Raw genomic sequence first — 21,300 nt, 5'->3', positions numbered from 1 at the left:
GTGTTTATTTATTTATTTATTTATTTTATTTTTTTACTTTACAATACTGTATTGGTTTTGCCATACATTGACATGAATCCACCACAGGTGTACATGAGTTCCCAATCCTGAACCCCCCTCCCACCTCCCTCCCCATATTATTAAACCAGAAATTTATTTTCTTATTCTTCTGGAAGCTGGAAGTCTGAGATAAGGTTGCCAGCATGGTTGGTTTTTGTGAAGGCTCTTCCCTGAGTTGCAGAGATCACCTTGATGCTATGTGCCCACATGACCTCTCCCTTGTGTGCGTGGAGAGGGAGAGGAACAATCTCTCTGGTGTAATCTTGTAAGGCCACTAATACCATGATGAGGGCCTTACCCTCATGACCTTTATCACTAGCACTACCTGGGACCTCATCTAACCCTTATTACTTCTCAAAGTATTCATCTGGAAATTCGATCACATTGAGGGTTAAAACTTCAACCTGTGAATTTTTAAGGATATAAACATTGTCTATTCCACATGGGTTTATCATTTTCATATGCCTATAATTTTAGAAGAAAAACATTTCTAGCTTTATTTTGAAAAGTGGAAATATTTAAGAATTCCATGAAACACAGTTTGGAAAATGGTGGTTTAAAGGATAAAATTTTCAAATAATTCAAATTACAAATTCTCCTATGAATCTTTTTTTTATTATCATTAGTCAGGTCAGCACTTGATCTCCATCACTGAATTTATAAATATATACAATGTTCTGTATCTATCTGCTTAAGTTTCTACAATCTGATTTCACTAAAACCTTAGGCTATTTTTGAATGTTAAACTTGAGAAGCAGCGTTCTTTTCATGATTCGGTTAGCAAATAGTTTTTATTGGGAGAATGCTGAAAATAATAGTTTAAAGATGTAAAATATTTTAAAAATATTTGAAATTGATTTCAGAATGTTAGTCAAATTTAAAACCATATTTTCAAAAGTCAATATATATTGAAGAATGGTTAAAGATGTAGCATATCATTTAAATATTATATTTTTATATGCTTCAATGGACAAAATACATTTAATTATAAAACACTATTACTTAAAATAATTACTGAAGTTAAAGCTTTGTATTAAAGAATATTTTTGAAATAGACTTGTTCATCATCCATTACACATAAACTGTTTGCTACTTATATGTTCTTTTATAGTATCCAAATTTTGAGGGAGTAATTATGTTGAATGCTAAATAATTTAATCTTGTTAATAATAAAAATAAACTGAGCAAGGGTATTTCCTTATGAGGATAAATACATTTTAACTGCATGTCAGTTTACCATCTATTGATAGTTTTATTTCATCACTAAGCTGTTTCAAATGTTAACCTTTTTTGGCCAAAGAAATCATCAGTATAATTCTAGATTTAACCCTTGGGTATATGTCTGTGCTAAAGTTTCTGAGCAAGATACATATGTACAGGCCAGGCCCCCTTTGATGGGGATGCTTTGGCCTCAAAATTCAAGCCTTTTATTCAGTTGCCTTTTCCATACCGTGGTTGTATTACTCTTTCTAGGTGATGATGCCAAGACGGCAGTTAAACACGGTTTGGATGGGATCTTGGTGTCAAATCATGGGGCTCGACAGCTTGACGGGGTGCCAGCCACTGTGAGTTTTGGCAAATGCCTCCATTGGAATTCCCATTTCTATCTCAGTTTTGACCATCTCTGTGACTACCCCTCTTTGTATATATATTTTTGTATGAATACTCAAGATAGAATATGTAGGAATATATGTAAGATCTCAGATTTTAAGTTTAGTTGTTCGATCCCCGAGTCTGGAAGATCCCCTGAACTAGGAAATAGCAACCCACTCCAGTATTCTTGCCTGGAAAATCCTGTGGACAGAAGAGCCTGGCAGGCTAAAGTCCATGGGGTTGCAAAAAGTCAGACGCAACTCAGCACACACACACACACACACACACACACACACACACACCCATCTAAATTGGGCTTCCCTGGTAGCTCAGTGGTAAAGGATGTGTCTGCCAATGCAGGAGATGTGGGTTCAATCCTTGGGTTGGGAAGATCTGCTGGAGAAGGAAATGACAACCCACTCCAGTATTCTTGCTGGAAAATCCCATGGACAGAGGAGGCTGATGGGCTTCAGTCCATGGGGTCGCAGAGTCGAACATGACTTAGTGACTCTGCATGTGCACAAGCACATGGGCATCTACCTAAATTAGATTATTATTCTATTTATTTGTAAAATTATAAAAGTTGTCTGTGTTAAGTAAGTAGCCATTTGTAGGCAGGGATTAGTCCTATATTTATAGACATACTGAGAGGAGTATTGTAAATTGGAGTAGGAAAGAAAAGATTATGCCATGAGTTTCTTGGAGGTGGGGGCTGAAGAGCTCAGAGTGAGGGCAGGTGAGGAAAGGAGGCAGAAATCCTGTAACCTGGGAGAGATTTCTTGTAAACAGGCCTCTCTATTGAAGCTTGAACTACCTTGGTTGCACACTGGAATCTCTTGGGAACTTTAAAGAATCCTAATTCCCAGTCTGCATCCTGAATCCATCTATCAGAATCTTGTGGGACCAGGAAAACTGAAGCACTAGTATTTTTGACAGCTACTGAGGAGATCCAATGTGAATTTGTATGTACTATATACCCTGTGCCAGACAAATCAGAGTCAGAATCCAGATATAAAAGTAAACTAACTGGCTGGAATGGTGTGGGATAGAGTTAAAATGGTTAAAGTGAGCAATTGGCTCCCAAGGCCAGGAGCGAAGATAAAGGATTTTTTTTAAGATAAAGGATTGGGGAGCCCAGAAATGGATCAAAAGTCATGGAGACAGACATATATCCAGGGGTGTACTTCATGGATCCCTGATCTAGAACGAAAGCCAGAAGCTGTAGGTAGGTGGCGTGAGGGTCCCTTATACGCTGTCCACTGTGAGAATGTGTCCAGGATTTCTTTAGATGAGGCAATGGGATTGCAGCTGCCTTTCACCTCTGCTTTGTTCGCATATGGACCCCTGCTTTCACTAGTGTGAGTGTAAAAGTGAAATGGGAAAGACTGAGATATTCTTTTGGAATACCAAGGGATCCATTTTATCTGCAGTATCTGGCGGGTGTTGGGAGTCTGAGAAATATGCCTGCTTGGACAGGTTAGGGAGGGGGTCTTTGAATATTAAATATTATGAGTCATTAGATATGCAATAGAAAAGCCTTGGTTTAGCAGCAACAAGTACCACAAATTGGACTGTGGCATGACAGGGAACAGGAAGACCAATGAGGTGGCCTGGATAATTATGAGAGCCAAGGAAAGAGAGAAGGGTCTGACCTGCTATGGGGCAGAGGGATAACCCCTCCAAATCTCAGCTTTTTCATCTTTTAAAGTTAAAAAAATTAATTAGATTGTTTCTTTGGTGCCTTTAAGCTTTAGTATTCCATAACCTCATTTATCGTAGGCAAAGTAAGCTAACATCATGCAACAAAACTTAACTAAATATGTATCTCTGAAATAATGTGGATAGACTCTTTAGTTCATCATTTCTGAGCTGGATCATCATATCCATTTCCCCCTTTTGTCAGAACCATTTAGTCATAGTTATTATGGGATGGTTTTAATTGGGGCAAGCATTTGAATTATTAAAATAATTTAGTCAAGTAGTGGATTACTGTTTCATTAAGATAGCAGGTTGATTTAGCTACATCCATGGATGTTGTGCAGGCCTTAGGGCAGATTGAATGAGGCTGGGGGCTCCTGGACACATGTATTTGCACTCAAGAGTTTTTCTTGAAGCGCTAATGGGCTTATGGTAGGAACAAATCAAGTCTTTGCACAGAATCAGTAATTAAAATCATAAAACTGGAAGTTGTCAGCTCTTTCCAATTCAGCATTACTTATAAAGACCCATCTTTTTAGGTGATGGTAAACATTGCCTGTAGTGGAGAGTGAAGAGCTCCTCTGGGCAGGCAGGAGAAGTTGGTCTCAGTTCAAGGCTTTTCCGCAGATTTATGCCTCTCTTGTGTATGAAGACGTGGACTTAGTGGGTAGGCCAAATTAAGTTTGTTTTCTAAAAATAAAATCTAAATCTACTGAAATCAAATCTAACTAGATTTTTAAGGGAAAAAAATATCTGAATGGTGTGGTTTCTTTCCTTCTGGCTGAGGGGATATGGAAACTTATCTAAAAGGGCTTTTTGAGTTGTGGTCTCAGAGACTGTTTTAAGATAAACAATGACCCTCCCCTTTGCATGATGTGTGCCTGAGAGGAGATACTTGCTTGAATTTGCCTCCTACTTTAGAGCAAATTTAAGGTGCACGATGATGAGAGAAATGTGAAGCAGGATTAAGTTTATAGTGAAGTTGTTTTTCTCTCAATGTGTTGGTTTTCAGGCATTTGGCAAAAGACTTGGAGGAGGCTGTGATATGCTTCTCAGTAGATACACAGAAGGACTTACTCTCCTGCACATTCTGTGACATCATAACTCAGAGCCAAAGAGGCAGTGTGATTTTACTGCAAGAGCACTGAACTGTACACAGAGTCTTGGGTTCAAGCCCTTTCTTGCCTCTAGAGGGGTGAGAGCTGGGTGAGCAAGTTGCTCAGACTTTTCAGCCTGAGTCTCTGCATAATGTTGTGTTGGTTGCAAAAATTAAATGTCTGGATTGTATGATTTCTGCATTTCTATAAATCACAGAGTTTTCTTGTATGGAGAAATACTTATCATTAAGAGTCCCAGATCAGGAGTTTGACTGCAGTCCATAGTAATACAGTGCTATTGATGGCCTGTTCCAGCAAAGAGTTTAAAAATAAGTTCACATTATTTGTGAAGCAGAAGTAGAGACACAGACAGAGAACAAACATATTAACACCAAGGTGGGAGGGGGGGTGGGATATACTGGGCGTTTGGGATTGACACATATACACTGCTGTTGCCGCTGCTGCTGTCACTTCAGTCGTGTCCAACTCTGTGCAACCCCATAGTCAGCCTGCCAGCCTCCCCCGCCCCTGGGATTCTCCAGGCAAGAATACTGGAATGGGCTGCCATTTCCTTCTCCAATGCATGAAAGTGAAAAGTGAAAGTGAAAAGTGAAAGTGAAGTTGCTCAGCTGTATCTGATTCTTAGCAACCCCATGAACTGCAGCCTACCAGGCTCCTCCATCCATGGGATTTTCCAGGCAAGAGTACTGGAGTGGGGTGCCATTGCCTTCTCCACATATATACACTACTATATATAAAATAGATAACTAATTAGAACTGACTGTATAGCACAGGGAACTCTACTCAATGCTCTGTGGTCACCTAAATGGGAAGGAAATCCAAAAAAGAGGGGGTTTATGTAAACACATAGCTGATTCACTTTGCTGTATAGCAGGAACGAACATAACATTATAAAATAACTATACTCCAATAAAAGAAAAGAATAACATATTTCCTTCTAAGAATTTTAATAATTCAGTAGTGTATGCTTTTATAAATAATTTAACATCTGCCTTAAAAAAATAAGTTCACATTAAGATCCTTACTCTGAAGGTAATAACGTGGCAAAGACTAGTTCTGAGGTAATCAGGGAATGATATGGCAGAATCAGTATATTTCCACAATCCACAATACTAGATCATCTTAAACTGGGGTCTAAAGACAGAGTATGTGGAGTCTTTGAACCCTAAGAACTTTTTTAAAAAAAATTTTTATGAAAAAAAAAATTTTTTATGCTAACTGGATCCAAACTAGTGCTTAGTCAGTCATGTCTGACTCTTTGTGACCCCATGGACTGTAGCCCACAAAGCTCCTCCGTCCATGGGATTCTCCAGGCAAGAATACTGGAGTGGGTTGTCATGCCATCCTCCAGGGGATCTTCCCAACCCAGGGACTGAACCCAAGTCTCCCACATGCAGGTGGATTCTTTACCAACTGAGCCACCAGGGAAGCCCTTAAACTTAAAAATATGACATTCTTTTCTAGTGAAAACTTTCAACTGTAAAACATTTTCATAAAATAAACTTTAGGTTGTTAAATCAGTGTTTCTAAAATTGAGTCCTTGGGTATATTCTATGACATCAGAAATTTCATTTTTCCTTCTGAAAAGGATTTATTATATTCTTCATTTGAGGACCATTTGATCTATCAGTTAGCTTTTGCTGTGTAACAAATCATTCTGAAATCTACTGGCTAAAATTCAATAGCCTTTGATTCGTGTCATAACTTTGTGAATTGTCCATTTGACCTGAGATCCGCAGAGAAGTTTTGTGTTCCGGGCTGGGCTCACTCATACATGTCTGTGGTCAGCTGCTGGGTCTACTAGAGCAGGCTGGTGGAGGATGACCTCAGCAGGGATGGCTCTGCATTGTCTCTCATATCTAGAACGTTAGGTGGGCTGGGTCTCACAAGGCACTGGGTATTCCAGGGAGCAAGTGGAAATATCTAAGCCTCTTGAGTTCTATGCTTAGAACAGGCTTATTGTCACTTATTTCTTTTTCTGTTGGTGGAAGCTAGTCACACGGCCACTTCAGATTCAAGAGGTGAGGAAATAGACTTTTCTGACTTCATTTCTTCCTCATGATGGGAGGAGAAGAAATGTTGCACTGCAAGGAAATGAAGATAAGGTGGCAGATGGCTGCAGCCATTTCTGCAATCACAAACCGTCAGCAAGACCTATATGGATCAGGGGTTTTCTAAATGTGCTTAGTAGAACTCACACTACTTATTAGAACTCACACCACCACCTCCAGCCAGGGCTGCCTGAAGCATGGTGGGTAGAGAGTCGGAGGAGGACTTGTGGGCAGTGGCCTGAAATCTGTCTTCTTCATTATTAACTAAAGCACCTCTGGCTTTACTATTTGTTTGTGCTCAACTACTCTGGTTTGGAACCTTTAAAGTGCTTTATGCCTAAAATGTCAGAAATCATGAGTGTAGGATTGGATGCCTCAAGAAGGTAGAAAGATGGAAGCACCTTGTGAGTGGAAGTTTTGTGGACAGGGAGGACCTTGAGCAGGAACAGGAAAGAGGGGGGCTCTTCCAGAATCAGGTCCCTGTGGGATTCTTTTTGAATTCCATAAACTGCCTGGCATGATGCCTGGAATCTGCCAAGTCATCAATAAAATATTTGATAAATCAGTGAATGGATGGATGAGCGAACAGTAGTACATTGGAATCTTACCATATTTTCCTGTAGATTAACTCTGCTGGAGCTAAGCCTGCAATTAGTTGTCTAAGGAACCACTAAGAAAAGAAAAGCTGAAATGAATGGTCTTTTAGATGTGTAGCAAGCTGAAAAGAAACAGAAAAGTCATAAAATAGTGGACTTGTTCACTATATTTAGTTATTTTATCTGCTCTTGTCAGAATTATTCTGCATAATATATACCCAGTAAAACTGCAACTCCAGGAAGAAGAAAGGGAGGATAGAAATGCTCTGTGATGGATAGAAATTCCTTGTCCACGGACAGGAAAACACCAATCTAGGCTTTATTTGATAACCCAGGATTCACACTTTAAGTATCCTTATTAGTTTATTTTTTAGGCCAGATTGGGCATTGGAAATATCCTAAAAGACTTGATTTGCGTGACTTTGAAAACGTGTGTTGAACTGAAACTAGCTAATATTTTTCTTTGGTTTTGGTTTCAAATGGGGAAATATACTTAATTATAGCTTGCATCATCACTTGGAAATTGTAGCATTTATATGTTGATGTAACTTGCCTGACTCTAAAAGGAGGACTATGTATAGTTAAAGGGACATATGTAAATGGATCCAAAGCATGTTTGGCCAGGCAGAAAAGCCGAGAGGAAAAGAGGAAAATCACATTACTTGCCAAACATTTAGGGGGCTGTGCTCCAACTGTTACCTTCACTTCCTCCAAATCTGTAGTTGGGTTTGGTCTTCAGTCTTTTACATAAAACTCTTTTTACACTGAGCCTCTCAAATTTTGGGGGAGAAGCAGGAAAGTTTTTGAGTGATTTCAGCACAATTATTTCTGGAAAAACTGCACTTGAATGTATGGATTTCATTTTATATTTAAGTACTTGGGGATAAGTGTGGATAATTTCTGCAGATTTTGACCTACTGTGGTCACTATAGTAGGTCACTATGAGAATTGTTACCACCCTCAGATGCAAAGATTTATACCAAAGTAGCCAACTGTGTCAGTTACTATCTATAACTAACTATATTGGCTATTAACCAACTTTATGAGCTATTACCACATGATGCTAAACAACAAAAGATTCCAAACTCAGTGATTTAAATCATTATTCCCATGAAACTTTTTGTCAACTGGAGGTCTGCTGACCTAGATTTGGTACTGGCTGGGGGGCTGTTCTCCAAGTTTCAGGTCCAGCTGTGCTTGGATGGGACAACTCTCCTTCTCCTCCGGGGGGTCTCAGCTCTGCTGCGGAGAGGGGGAGTTTCCTCGCATGGCAAATGGCACAGCTGCAACAGACAGTTGAAATGTATGAGGTCTTTCAAGGTCCATGCACAGAAATGGCACTCTTCCACCTCTGTTCACATGTCATTGGGCAAAGAAGGTTGCAAGGCCAAGGCCACTGTCAAGGAGTGATAGTTGCACTGTGCTGTTGTTGTTGTTGTTTTTTAAACTAAGAAACACTGCCAAGTGACCTTGGAAAAAGAGTGGGTTCAGAGTGGTGTGAAGAATTACGAACAATAATACAGTCTAGCAGATAGACCTCAATGAAGCTCTTGTATTCTCTAGAGCTGATATACTAAGCCCATCATCAACTGCTAATCAAGATGAGGATCTTCAAAGTACATGTGGTCATTTTCCTTAAAAGCAAGAAAAAATATTTTCTGTGAGAATTCTTTAATGTATAACTGGATGTTTGCTATATTGTTATATATAATTGTATATTATATATATTCTCATATTTCGGGTGGGAAAATCAGAAACTAAGTTTTTTTGTGACTGATAGTGTTTGCATTTTTATATACCATTGCTTCTACCATAACCTGAGTATGAATTTTAACAATTGACTTTCAATGAGTAAATTAATGTTCAGAATAATTTATATGAGGAAGATACTTCATTTATATTTATGCATTTAATATAGAGTAGGTCTGTGTCTTTTAAGCTGATTATGTATTTTTAATTGTGTGTGTGTGTGTGTGTGTATATATATATATATATATATATATATATATATATTTGGATCATGATATTTGAATCCGAATATCAGGAATAAGGGCTTCCCAGGTGGTATTAGTGCCACCTACCTACCATTGCATCCCTTTTCTACCATTACAGGAGACTTAAGAGACATGGGTTTGATTCCTGAGTTGGGAAGATACCCAGGAGAAGGGCATGGCAACCCACTCCCATATTCTTGCCTGGAGAATCCTAGGGACAGAGGAGGCTGGCAGGCTACAGTCCATAGGATTGCAGAGTTGGACAGGACTGAAACAACTTAGCATGCATGTACACACATCAGGAATAAAAAAAATAATCTTGGACTTCAACAGAAAAATAAGCCACTCAGTTCCAAATTTAGCTGGTCTTTGGTTGCTAGCATTTGCACTTCTTTTATTTTAGGAGAGACTGATTTTACTGCTGATTCTAAGCCTAGCCTTTCCTACTCTCAGTGCTAATTGGATGGTTGGTGGCCTGTGGAAGTTGAGTTGGGGAACAATTCAACATGCGCAGTATCACTTCACTGACCTCTTCTCTCCACAGATTGATGCTCTGCCAGAAATAGTGGAGGCTGTGGAAGGGAAGGTGGAGGTCTTCCTGGATGGTGGTGTGCGGAAGGGAACTGACGTTCTGAAAGCTCTGGCCCTGGGAGCCAAGGCTGTGTTTGTGGGGAGACCAATCATTTGGGGCTTGGCTTCCCAGGTAATTGGAGAACAAAGCAATAAATATATAAAACAGAGTGACTCAACTGTGAAATAAATTCATGAATCCAGTCATATGGACTTATTCAAAAGATCTGTGTCTTCTTGCTTAGGGAGAGAAAGGTGTTCAGGATGTCCTTGAGATACTGAAGGAGGAATTCTGGTTGGCCATGGCTCTGAGTGGTAAGACTTGGTGTTATCATTTACTCTTTCATTTCTTCTGGGTGTCTTTAGGCCAGGCTCCTTGGTGGAAATAAGTGAATTTGAGGGGGAAGAGGATGGAACGATTTGGAGTGTAATTAAATTTAAAGTTGGCTATAGTGTGCAGAGAGCTCTTGAAGGGAGGAACTCCACAGCATGTCTGCCTGTAGCAGTCACTTAGCCTTTGCTTGGACAGTTTTTTCAACGATGCTTTGACAAGTCTTATTAGTACCTTAAGGGTGATGCTATATCATATTCTTTCTCCTCTCTTAACACATGAACAATAAATCTAATGGGCTAGCCACCAGCTCCACCTAGATGTCTATGTGGTATCTCAAAATCTACCTGTTCAAAACTAAGCTGCTGAATTTCTATGTTAACTCTGCTCTACCTGCAGATTTTTCAGTCTCAGTTCATGTTAATACCTTTGCCTCACTTGCTCAGATCTTAAGTCACTCTTGACTCCTTTTCTCTCTCATAGCCTCACATCCACCCACAAAGGTGCTTCCTGTAAAAAAAGCCTAATTAGAACTTGCATCATCTCCCTTCTTCTTGGATATTGCAATGGTTTCCTGGTGTACCCTTCCTGTCATTGTCTCTTTTCTTGGGTATTTTGATGCAGCCTGTCTATCCTGTCTTCCTTCTCTGTTCCAGTCTATTCTGATCACAGCATCAGAACTATCCTTTTAGACATTAACTTAGATCATTTCACTCTTCTATCAGCACATTTCAATTGCTCCCAATTTATTCAGAATAAATACCAAAGTCCTCATGATGGTCTATGAGGTTCTATGTGGTTTGACCTCTGTCACCTCTCTGACTTCAGCTCCTCCCACTGTTACTCAGGCCATATTTGAGTGACAAATATGTCCACCCGGGCCTTATTTGCCTTCTTGCCGATCCCTGATAACAGCAGACATGTTTCAGCCTAAAGGCTTTAGCCTTGCTCTTCCTGCTGGCTGGATGCTCTTTCCCCAAAAATCTATGTGGCAAACTCCCCCATGTCCTTCAAGTCACACTGTTACATTTTACTGTCTCATAGGATCCCATGTTGATCACCATATTTAAAATCACAATTTGTCTTCCATTTACCCAACTTCTAGTTTTTTTCTCTGTTACTTTTTCATTTTTTTCCATAGCAGCTAACATCTTCTAATTTCATTATTTTTCTTGGCACCTAACACCTTCTGTAGATTATCTATCACGTTATTTTTCTTAAATGACATACATTGTGCATTGTCTGTTTCTCCTCTGGAATGTTAAGAACCACGAGGCAGGGATCTTTGTTGTCTTCACTGCAGTATCTCTAGGGTCTGGATTAGAACATAGCATGTAAAGAATAAATATTTGCTGAGTGAATGAACAAATAAATAATCATTATTCTTAGTGACTGTTTTGAATTTGACTCAGAATGGACCTCTAAATGCAACAAATAATCTTGAGTCAATCATCCCCTCCCCTACTTTTGAAGGTAGCAAGGGCTTCCTTTTCTGTGAGCTGTGTCACCCAGACCATCCCCACAGAGAGATTCCAGAGCTCAGTGGTCTATGCACTTCTGAGCTGAGGCTGGGTAGACACAGTATCCGTGAGAAGAATGCCATTCTTTGAATCCTCACCCTGCCTTTTAATTTGCTACAGACATATCCTAAAAGAGAACTTTTAGCCACTGACTCTGTATTAAATGTGGCAGAAAAGAATATACTCTTTGTGTTAATAAAAATATGTGCCAGTCATTTTGTGTTAAGGACTGTTTAGGTAATAAAAATGGTCTCATGCCACATAAGATTTGGCAAGCTTACCTTGAATCATAAACCTTACATTTGTCAAGTTTTACATTCCTTGGGAAAACGATTACCTGCCTGATTATTATTGCATTCATTTCATATTAAATGTATGCATTATTTTTTCAGGGTGCCAGAATGTGAAAGTCATCGACAAGACATTGGTGAGGAAAAATCCTTTGGCTGTTTCCAAGATCTGACAGTGCACAATATTTTCCCATCTGTATTTTTTTTTTTTTGGCATGTGTTACTTGACAAAGAGACACTGTGCAGAGAGTGACCACAGCCTGTAATTCCCCACTTCGATACAAAGGGTATCATTCTTCTCCAGCAAAATAGCAATCCCTTGCTATTTTAAGTTCATTGCTTTTGACTTTTCAATGAGTGTCCTAGGAACCTTTTAGAAAGAAATGGACTTGCATCCTGGAAATATATTAACTGTTAAAAAGAAAACATTGAAAATGGTTTTAGACAACGTCATCCCCTGGCAGCCTCACATGCTACAAACAAAAGATATTCCTGGGTAAAATTGGGGGTAGCTAGTGCCGAGGTCAAAAGATAATGATCTCCCTGTTTATAAACCTTCACTATATTTGGATATCCCTAAAACTGTGTTCTTAAAGTCTAAGGGCAACTTTAGAAGGCTGGATGTGCCTGGAGAAACAGGATGTTTGGATTCACAACACTAAGGAGATAGCACTTGATAGAATTGGGATAAAAGTGATTTTCTAGATACTTTTTAACACTCTGGGCTATGTGACTTCTTTGAATGTAGATTTCCATTCACGTCTTCAGTATCTGAATATATCTGAGTATTTTATGATATAGACTGCTTCTTTTTTTTTTTTCAGTCTACTTCTTAATCAGAGAGAAATAAAGCATTTTCTGAAAAGTAGCTATCTGACCCATATGTAACAGTATGGAATTCAACTGTTTTAATCTCAGAACCCAAATACCTCTTTGTTCCTCCTGTGCATACTCGTTCATTCTTTTACACCTCATTCTCCTTCATTAGTTTGCTTCTTCCCCACTCAGTCACATGTAAGGCCAGCTTCATGATTTATGAAGGCCATGCCAAGTGAAGATGTGGGCCCCCTGTTCAGAAAAGCAGGAAAAAGGCTTCCTTCCAAGGTTTTTCTCTGAACCTCTCGTGGAATCTTTTCTTTCTGTTTAATGCCATGTTTCCTTGGGCAGGGGAATCCTCATGGGTGCCTGAACACTGCCCTGTGATCTATCCTGGCTCCTCTGTGCCCGGGGCCGTGAAGGGTGCTGACGGGTGATGCTGTCATTGGGGCTGGATGAGCCAGCAGCCAAGGACTCACTCAAGGGACTTGGGGAGGTAGCAGTGGGTAGATGGGTTGGAGGAGGGACAGTGTATCATTCTAGGCTCCCAGGCTGCAGCACGTGTTCCATGATCCCCTGATCCTTTACACAAACTCAAAGATAAGATTATTAAGAATTTTAAGTCAGTAAGGACATTAAACTCAAACATGAGGCCCCCCTTTGGAGCCTGGAGTCCTGTGTGACTGCACTGGTTGCCTGTCCATGAAGCCCTGGTCATATGAGCTTCACATTTATTCCCTAGCCAGATTTTTGACAGATTGTAGGTGAAGCTGGTAACCAAAGAGAGTTTGAAACTTCTTTTCACCATCTCCCTGGTTATTCATTTACTGTAAAGTACTGAATGGAACAATTGAGAGAGAATCACTACCTTAATATATGATGGTGATGCTATATTTTGTTGTTTTATTATAATGTTTTATTATTCTCAGATCTCTCTTTGTCTCTTTCTTTCTCCCTCTCTCTCCGTCATTCTGTCTTTCTCTCTTCTTCCTTCCTCCTCTCTTTCCCTTTAAATGCTAGAGTATTCATAAATACTCTGAGGGACACAAATATAGATCTTTCTTTTTGAAATTATATCTGAGTCTGATAAAAAAGAATCATTTGGGACTTGCTTGGTGGCCCAGTGGTTACAATTCTGTGCTTCCGCTGCAGGAGGCCCAGGTTAAACTCCAGTCAGGGAACTAATATTCCCCCATGCCACATGATACAGCCGAATAAATAAGTAATATGAGGTAAAAAATTAGACATTTAATGTGATGAAAATTATGCCTTAAGTTATTCTCCAGATACCAATAAAAGTTTTGACTGTCACATCACATAACTGTTTGTGTTTCCAGTTAGTGTTAATAAACTGATAGATCTATAATAAGTACCTCTTTGATCCCACCAACTGATTTGAAAGTGTCTTTGCTGTTGGCAAAGAATGTCCGCTTTGGCTTCATCATGGTTTGTTGTTGTTGTTATTTAGTTGCCAAGTCGTGTCCGACTCTTTGCGACCATGTGGATTGTAGCCCACAAAATTCCTCTGTCCATGGGATTTCCAGACAAGAATACTGGAGTAGGTTGCCATCTTCCTGACCCAGGGATTGAACTCGCATCTCCTGCATTGCAGGTGGACTCTTTGCTATTGACCCACCTGGGAAACTTACATCATAGTAGGCTTGATACAGCAGATTGCTAAAAACTTGATAACTATCTCAGCAAATGAAGATCCATACATGGTGCTTTAAGTAAATCTTATGAGAATGGGGATGAATGGTCTTAATTTGTGAATTTCTAGATACTTTTATGACCCCTAGAGCCACGCTACCTCCTTGAACATAGATCCCCATTATTTTCTTCAGAGTTGTGATAGGACTGAATGTTTTATGATATGTGTTGTTTCCATAATCAGAAAGATACAAAGTTGTTTTTATATTGTCTTGAGTGTCTCCAATCCTGTTTTAACAGTGCTAAAACCAAAGGTGTGTGATGTCTGACACAGGAAGAGGGGGTGTTTGTTGCATATCCACTTCTGGGGATTTTCTCACTTGAGCTTGAATGAAGTTCTTTAAGTAAGACAATTGATCTTTCTGTTCCTGAGTTTCTTAAAATATGTTGAGAGAAGGGATAATAGGGAATGAAGAATTTAATATAGGCCAATCTGCTTTTCTTGTGTGTTTAATGTATATGGTACCCTAGAGAAGTGCTTCTCAAGCTGGAGAATGTATTATAATCACCTGGTGCATGTGTGTGTGTGTGTGTGTGTGTGTGTGTGTGTATGGTGTGTGTGTGTGTGTGTGTGTGTGTTAGTCACTCAGTCATGTCTGATTCTTTGTGACCCCATGAACTGTAGCATGCCAGATGGGCTTGTTAAAACAGATTGCTGGGATCATGTCTATAGATTCTGATTCAGGAGGTCTGCGGTAGGTTCTGTATTTCTAACACGCTCCTAGGTGAGGCAGATACTGCTCTTCAAGGCATCACTGGTGTTGCCTAGAGCAAGAAGCATCAAGTCCAATTTGCCAAGCAGATCATGTAATGACCCAACTGTTGGGTATGGGTGGATGACAACCCATCTGAAAATGCCATCTTTTATTCAGCCAATTGATTCTTCTTGTTAAAATTTATTTCATATGGAGACACAAAGTACTTGTAGTGATGTGTGTTAAGTGTCCAAGTTTGTCATAGGTGGATACATGTTACACACACACCCATGTGACTACCACCACCCAGATCAAGATTTGGAAGTTTTCCATTGTCCCCAAACCACTCCGTCTACCAGAAGTAAACTTACGCTACTTCCATCACCTTTGGTTAGTTCAAGCTGTTCTTGAACTTCATATAACTGGGATCAAATAATATGTACTACTGTTTTTGGTTTTGTACATGAATTCCATTCATGTTGTTGTGTATATCAGTAATCCTTCCTGTTTATTGCTCTATAGTAACCCAATGCATGAATGTACCAGTTTATTGATTCACTGTTTTTTTTTGTTGTTTTTTTTCTGCTGGAAGCTGATTCCCACCAGTTTAAATGAAAATGCAAGTTCAGTGTTATTTTCTTATTTTTCAAGGAAAGCTAGACATCTACATTATTATGTGAAGATTTTTAAGAGTTGGCAAATATTTAACAGTTTAAACATGGAGCAGGTCATGTTAAACATGGTGTGGCCAGTCTGGTGCATGAGTCATGGGTTCTCAACACCTGTGACATCTTGGCCTCACAGATGTTCCCCTCACGGCTAAAATCACTCTCATGTCCTCACACAGAACAGGCTTGATACATGTAGCCATGATGGGTGCCTGCTAACAGAACTCATCAGAATCTTTTTTCATCAAAGTCGCTTATATTCTGCTATTTGGAAGAACGTGGGTGTGAAATAAACTTCCTTCTCTCTACCACGCTTGGGGAGCCCAGGATCCCAGACCTGTAAGAATGAATCAAGTAGTATTGATGCTTCTTAGCGTGCTGTCTGCAAGCTGCATCTGTGTCATTGCTGTGCTATTCATTCATTTGTTTATCTTGCCAAAACATTAGCATTTGTGAAACAGCTTTAGAGAGCTGTGGTGGATTAGTATAGCATGAAAGGAAGTGGTGGCTTGTTCTCAAACAGGGAGAAAAGACCTTTCATTGTAAAATTCATAATTTATTTATTGTCCGAAGGACTGTATTGCACATCTGTTGCATAGCAACAAAATAAAGTTTGTCTGTTTAGGAAAATCTGAAGGCGTCTTATAACATAAAGATAAAGAATGCTTTCTGAACTCTTATTTGCTTCAATGCGTGCTTTGTCACATGCCAATTATAGAAGAACATCAGGATGAGAGTTTATTTTAGGTGATACAAATGTTAACACAAATGATACAGGGTATTATTTTATGTTTATGTGATGGGAAATCTTATCTATTTAAAAAGATGCAATTTCCTGTCCTTATCCAATGCTTACTTCAGTAGTCAGTATCTTGTTTCTTCCCTAAGAATTTTTTGGGGGAGTTTATTTTTAGCCAGTTATTTGTTTCTATTTCTATTGCTATTTTTCTGAATATCATTTCAGATAATGCCCATAGGTTCAACTGAAAATTTTCCAGGATCTTCTGAAAACCAAGAACTGTGTTACCCTGAATGATGCCAATACAATGGGTGAAATTCAAGTGTGCACTATATTTATTTGTTCATTTGTTCAGCCTCATTGGGAAAAAGATCCTGGCTCAGTTTCCTACTTGTGTTCTCTGGTTAGATCATCTACCTTTCAAGTTGATTCATTTTTTATTATAGTCAAAATCCTAAGTCTAACAGTGTGGGGATCTTCTTATTGGTGGAGTAGTTAATAGTAATATGCTTCACATTATGTATTAGAGTTTTATTACTAACCTTACTAGTTGAAAGTCAAAACCAACCCACCCCAAAGTTTTATTTAACCTTAGGACGCTCAGAATCTCAGCTGTGAAATGAAGACACAGCATGGTGATATATGTGAGAATGTATTGTGAATTATAAATTGAACATAGTCTTATTTGTAATAATTCTTTTTTATATTACTTACTTTAAAATTTGACTTTTTGTGAAAAATCGTTAAGGATTTCAAGCAATTCAACAAAGTAAAATAAAAACCACGTATTTTATCACATAAATATAATTGTTATTTATATTAGGTGAATACTCTTTCAGACACTGCTATATACATACAATAAATAGCATCTGGATACATAGATAAAAATGGCTTTGCTAGAATAGAACTACACAGTAAATGTTACATTTAAGTAAAATATTCAATTTAGTTTTACTTAAATTTAGTGGGAGGGAAAGTGAAATTGCAGGAATTCTTAAAATTAAGGTAAATAGTTCTTCCAAAAAGAAATATAGCATGTAAATACCTGCTTATGACATTTTGAAAATTATTTAAAACTTAAGAAGTTTGAGTGAATTGTTATTTCTGGCATATACATTTTATATGATATCAGTTAACTAATCACTATAAAAAATGAAGAAATTAGCCTCTTACATCTACTCTCTTTTCTATTTTTCTCCCCTTCTCTCTAAATATTATTAATGCATTATAATTTTTTTCTACTATACCTCTTCTGAAATTGTTTAATTATTCCTCTTCCAAAATTGTTTAATATTAGTTTTCATTGAAAAGGGTTTAGTACTTATATAATCTTCATAGCTACTCTGTTCCCTGGTTCTTCATTTTGATTTACCTCGTCTTCATTCCCTGGACTTCATTGGTAACTCATATTTTAAGAATCAAATTACCAGTCTAGGTTTGATGCAGGGTGCAGGATGCTTGGGGCTGGTGCACTGGGATGACCCAGAGGGATGGTGTTGGGGGGGAGGTGGGAGCAGGGTTTGGGATTGGGAACATGTGTACACCCATGGCGGATTCATGTTGACGTGTGGCAAAACCAATACAATATTGTAAAGTAAAAAAAAAGACAGTATTCTTTGAGTTTGTGCATGTTTAACAATTGGCCTGATGCTTTTATGTTTGAACAGTAGCTGAGATGGTTATAATATTTTGGAGTCACACTTGCCTCTGGTGGACTTTTTGCATTGCCCTCTGGCATCTGATGAAATCCAGATTGGTCTGCTTTCCTCTCTTTGCTGTTAACTTAGCACCACCCACCAAAAAACCAAACCAAAAACCTGATGCCTGAAAAATCATATCTTTATCTTTGAATTTCAATATCTTCAGCTGAGGCAATGCTAAATATCACATGACACAGCTTAAAAATGGAACTATGCTTAGTACATTGTTTTAATTTTAGTTTAAATATGAAAAATGCCAACATAATAGCATATGTCTCAAATGAATTAATATATTATTAATATTACCTCTATTTTTCTACATTAGCCTTACTAACAATGTTATAGCAATAGTAAAATCATTGGTTATTATAAATTTGGGGACATTTATTTTGTTAAAACAAACACTTTAAGATCCTTATTATCCATGGACATCCCTGGCAGTCCAGTGGTTAAGACTCAAGCCTTCTACTTTGGGGAGCAAGGGTTCTATCTCTGGTCAGGGAACTAAGATCCCACACACTGTAGTGTGGCCATAAAAAAAAAAAGAAAGAAAGAAAAGAGAGATTCTTATTATCTGGACTAGTATTGCCCCATAAATGTTTTGTGATGATGGAAGCCTTGTATATATGTGCTGTCTGATATAGTAGCCGTTATCTACATATGGCTATTGGGTGCTTGAAATGTGCCCAGCATTGAATGCTTCACTTTAATTCTAATTATTCTAAATTTAAGTAGTAACATGTGGCCAGCTGGTATGATCCTGGGTAGTCCAGATGTAGATATGCAAAACAATCTTAGGCAGAGAAGAAACTTCATTTAATAGACTCAAGACAAGATTTGCTACATGGTTACCCTGGGCAAATCACATAAAGTCTTTTCAACATAGCTTTCTAATATAAAAAATTATATGTTATAGCAGCTCTTACAATAAATATCATAATGTTTACAATTATTTAGAAGAAAAGTGCTATATTGGTCTAAAACAGTATTGTTTTTGTTTATTGTTCTTGTTAATCTTTTACTTATGGTTTACTAGGAAGATTCCAGAAATTTTATCTAAAGTTTTGATTTTGTGACTCAGACTAGCCATGGAATAAACACATCATCTTGAGAAAATAATCTTGAACATTAATTTTCAGTCTTTAGATGGAATAGTAATATTACTTATCAATACTATGTGCTAAAGAATAGTGACCCCCTTTTAAATTAGGAAGTGATATGTGTAAGCTATTATATAAACAATTATAATAAAAATATAAGGCATGTACTGGATGTATAAGGCATCCTGGAACTCTGAGAAGAGTGAGCAAAGTATGTTAGAGTGAAATATGTCCTTTTGAGTAGACAAAATCCTGTATTCTCAACCACCAACTGGCACCAACAAAAAACTTTCTCTAAGGAACTTTGGTATCTCTTTGATCCAGGAGCAGATTTCTTTACCATATAACATGGAGCATTGCCCAAGTCAAGCACACACTTTTGGCTCAGATTTTCCTTTATTGTTGATACCATGTTATCTGGTTTTAATATTAATGAACAAATGTCTCAGATTTTTAAAGTTTCTAAATAATAGAAGACAATAGTTTTGCCTTAGTCAAGAATATACTTTTGGTTTGAATATTTTAGTTGTTATAACCATCCTATCAAGTTGAAATATGAATGAGCAATACCACTGCAACTTTGGGGGAGAACTTATGAATAACAGTAATTTAATAAAACTTGTACTGTAACATGAACATTTCATCTTAAGTAGTGCTTTTAAAAAGTGCACTAAAAAAGTAGTTAGGAAGAAACTCTTTTAAACAATTCTTCAATAAACCTAACTAAATAAAGTTAAAATTCACTGTTTCCAGTATTACCAATCATATAGCTCCAAAAAAGATGCAACAATGCAACAAAGCAACAAAAAGACCTGAAGATTCAGACATAAACTGTTAATCTACCAAAAATTAATTTATGCAACTATTAAATATTCACGATCATGGGTCAGGCAGTATGTACGAAAGCTAGAATCCATAAATTTGAAAATGCAGTCATTGGATCGACTGGTGGTTTTGTCAACACAACTACATAAACAATTTGCCCACTTTCTACTAAATTGACCGGATGCTTTGTTGTCACATAAACACAATCTAAATGAGATCTACAGATTTCCCCCCAAACCTTATTTTAGCTAAACGTTTCTTGGCTAATCTTATTCCAGGTCTGTTAACAATTTTTCCAGAATGATTTGATTGGCTTTCGACTGTTTTGCCATTTCTTGTCCATCCTTTATTGGGCAGGTAAATGATGGAGAAAATGATGCAAGGGCAAGCAAATAAATATAGAAAGAAAGGTCTTTGGAAAGCAAGACACTCCCCACAGTTGTTGGCCCTTTCTTAGGAAAGGAGTGCTTAAGAGGGCATGGGAAGTTAATACCCAAACTGCCTCTGCATCTGAGATGCCTCCTTCCAGGAGTTCAAGAATGAGAACTTCTCCTGCTACTTAATATCATCTCTGTTAATATTTGTACTTCCAAAGTTCTTCAAAGGCTTCAGGCAAGTAAAAAGTAGCAACATATATTTTTCAAAAGTTAATTTGAAAACACATGAATTAAAATTTTTCACTCTAATAGTATTTAGCAAAATTTCCATTTTTGTTGCTTATCCTAAACTTCCTAATGATGAAGTTTCACATGCTCCTCTACTTTTTTTTTGACTTTGCTAAATAGCAGGAAATAAGGATGATAGCACTAGAATAACAAAAACACATTGTGCAAGAATCTATCTTTTAGTATCCATTTCAGTTTATTTCAGGGATTGCTGATCTTTTGGAGTTTTTGATACTCATTCAGAAATAAAACATAAATTCAGTTCAGTTCAGTTCAGTTGCTCAGTCAAGTCCGACTCTTTGCGACACCATGAATTGCAGCACGCCAGGCCTCCCTGTCCATCACTATCTCCTGGAGTTCACTCAAACTCACATCCATCGAGTCTGTAATGCCATCCAGCCATCTCATCCTCTGTTGTCCCCTTTTCCTCTTGCCCCTAATCCCTCCCAGCATCAGAGTCTTTTCCAATGAGTCAACTCTTTGCATGAGGTGGCCAAAGTATTGGAGTTTCAGCTTTAGCATCATTCCTTCCAAAGAACATCCAGGGCTGATCTCCTTTAG

The 21,300-nt window shown here is 38.1% G+C and overlaps 1 protein-coding gene across 1 annotated transcript in view; it reads left to right on the top strand.

Annotated features, from left to right (window-relative positions):
• The window catches only part of HAO1 (hydroxyacid oxidase 1), a 63,147-nt gene extending 49,189 nt beyond the window's left edge, over positions 1-13,958 (top strand). The window contains exons 5-8 of the mRNA XM_069548044.1: positions 1,534-1,625; positions 9,655-9,813; positions 9,926-9,995; positions 11,924-13,958. Coding sequence (XP_069404145.1) covers positions 1,534-1,625; positions 9,655-9,813; positions 9,926-9,995; positions 11,924-11,994 — 392 coding nt within the window. The 3' untranslated portion in view covers positions 11,995-13,958. The remainder of the gene's footprint in view (positions 1-1,533; positions 1,626-9,654; positions 9,814-9,925; positions 9,996-11,923) is intronic.
• The last annotated feature ends 7,342 nt before the right edge of the window (positions 13,959-21,300 follow it).

The sequence above is a fragment of the Ovis canadensis genome, chromosome 13 (genome assembly GCF_042477335.2).
Source record: "Ovis canadensis isolate MfBH-ARS-UI-01 breed Bighorn chromosome 13, ARS-UI_OviCan_v2, whole genome shotgun sequence".
NCBI lineage: Eukaryota > Metazoa > Chordata > Mammalia > Artiodactyla > Bovidae > Ovis > Ovis canadensis.
Note: the sequence above shows the minus strand (reverse complement) of the source record. Positions and strands in the feature narration are given on the sequence as shown.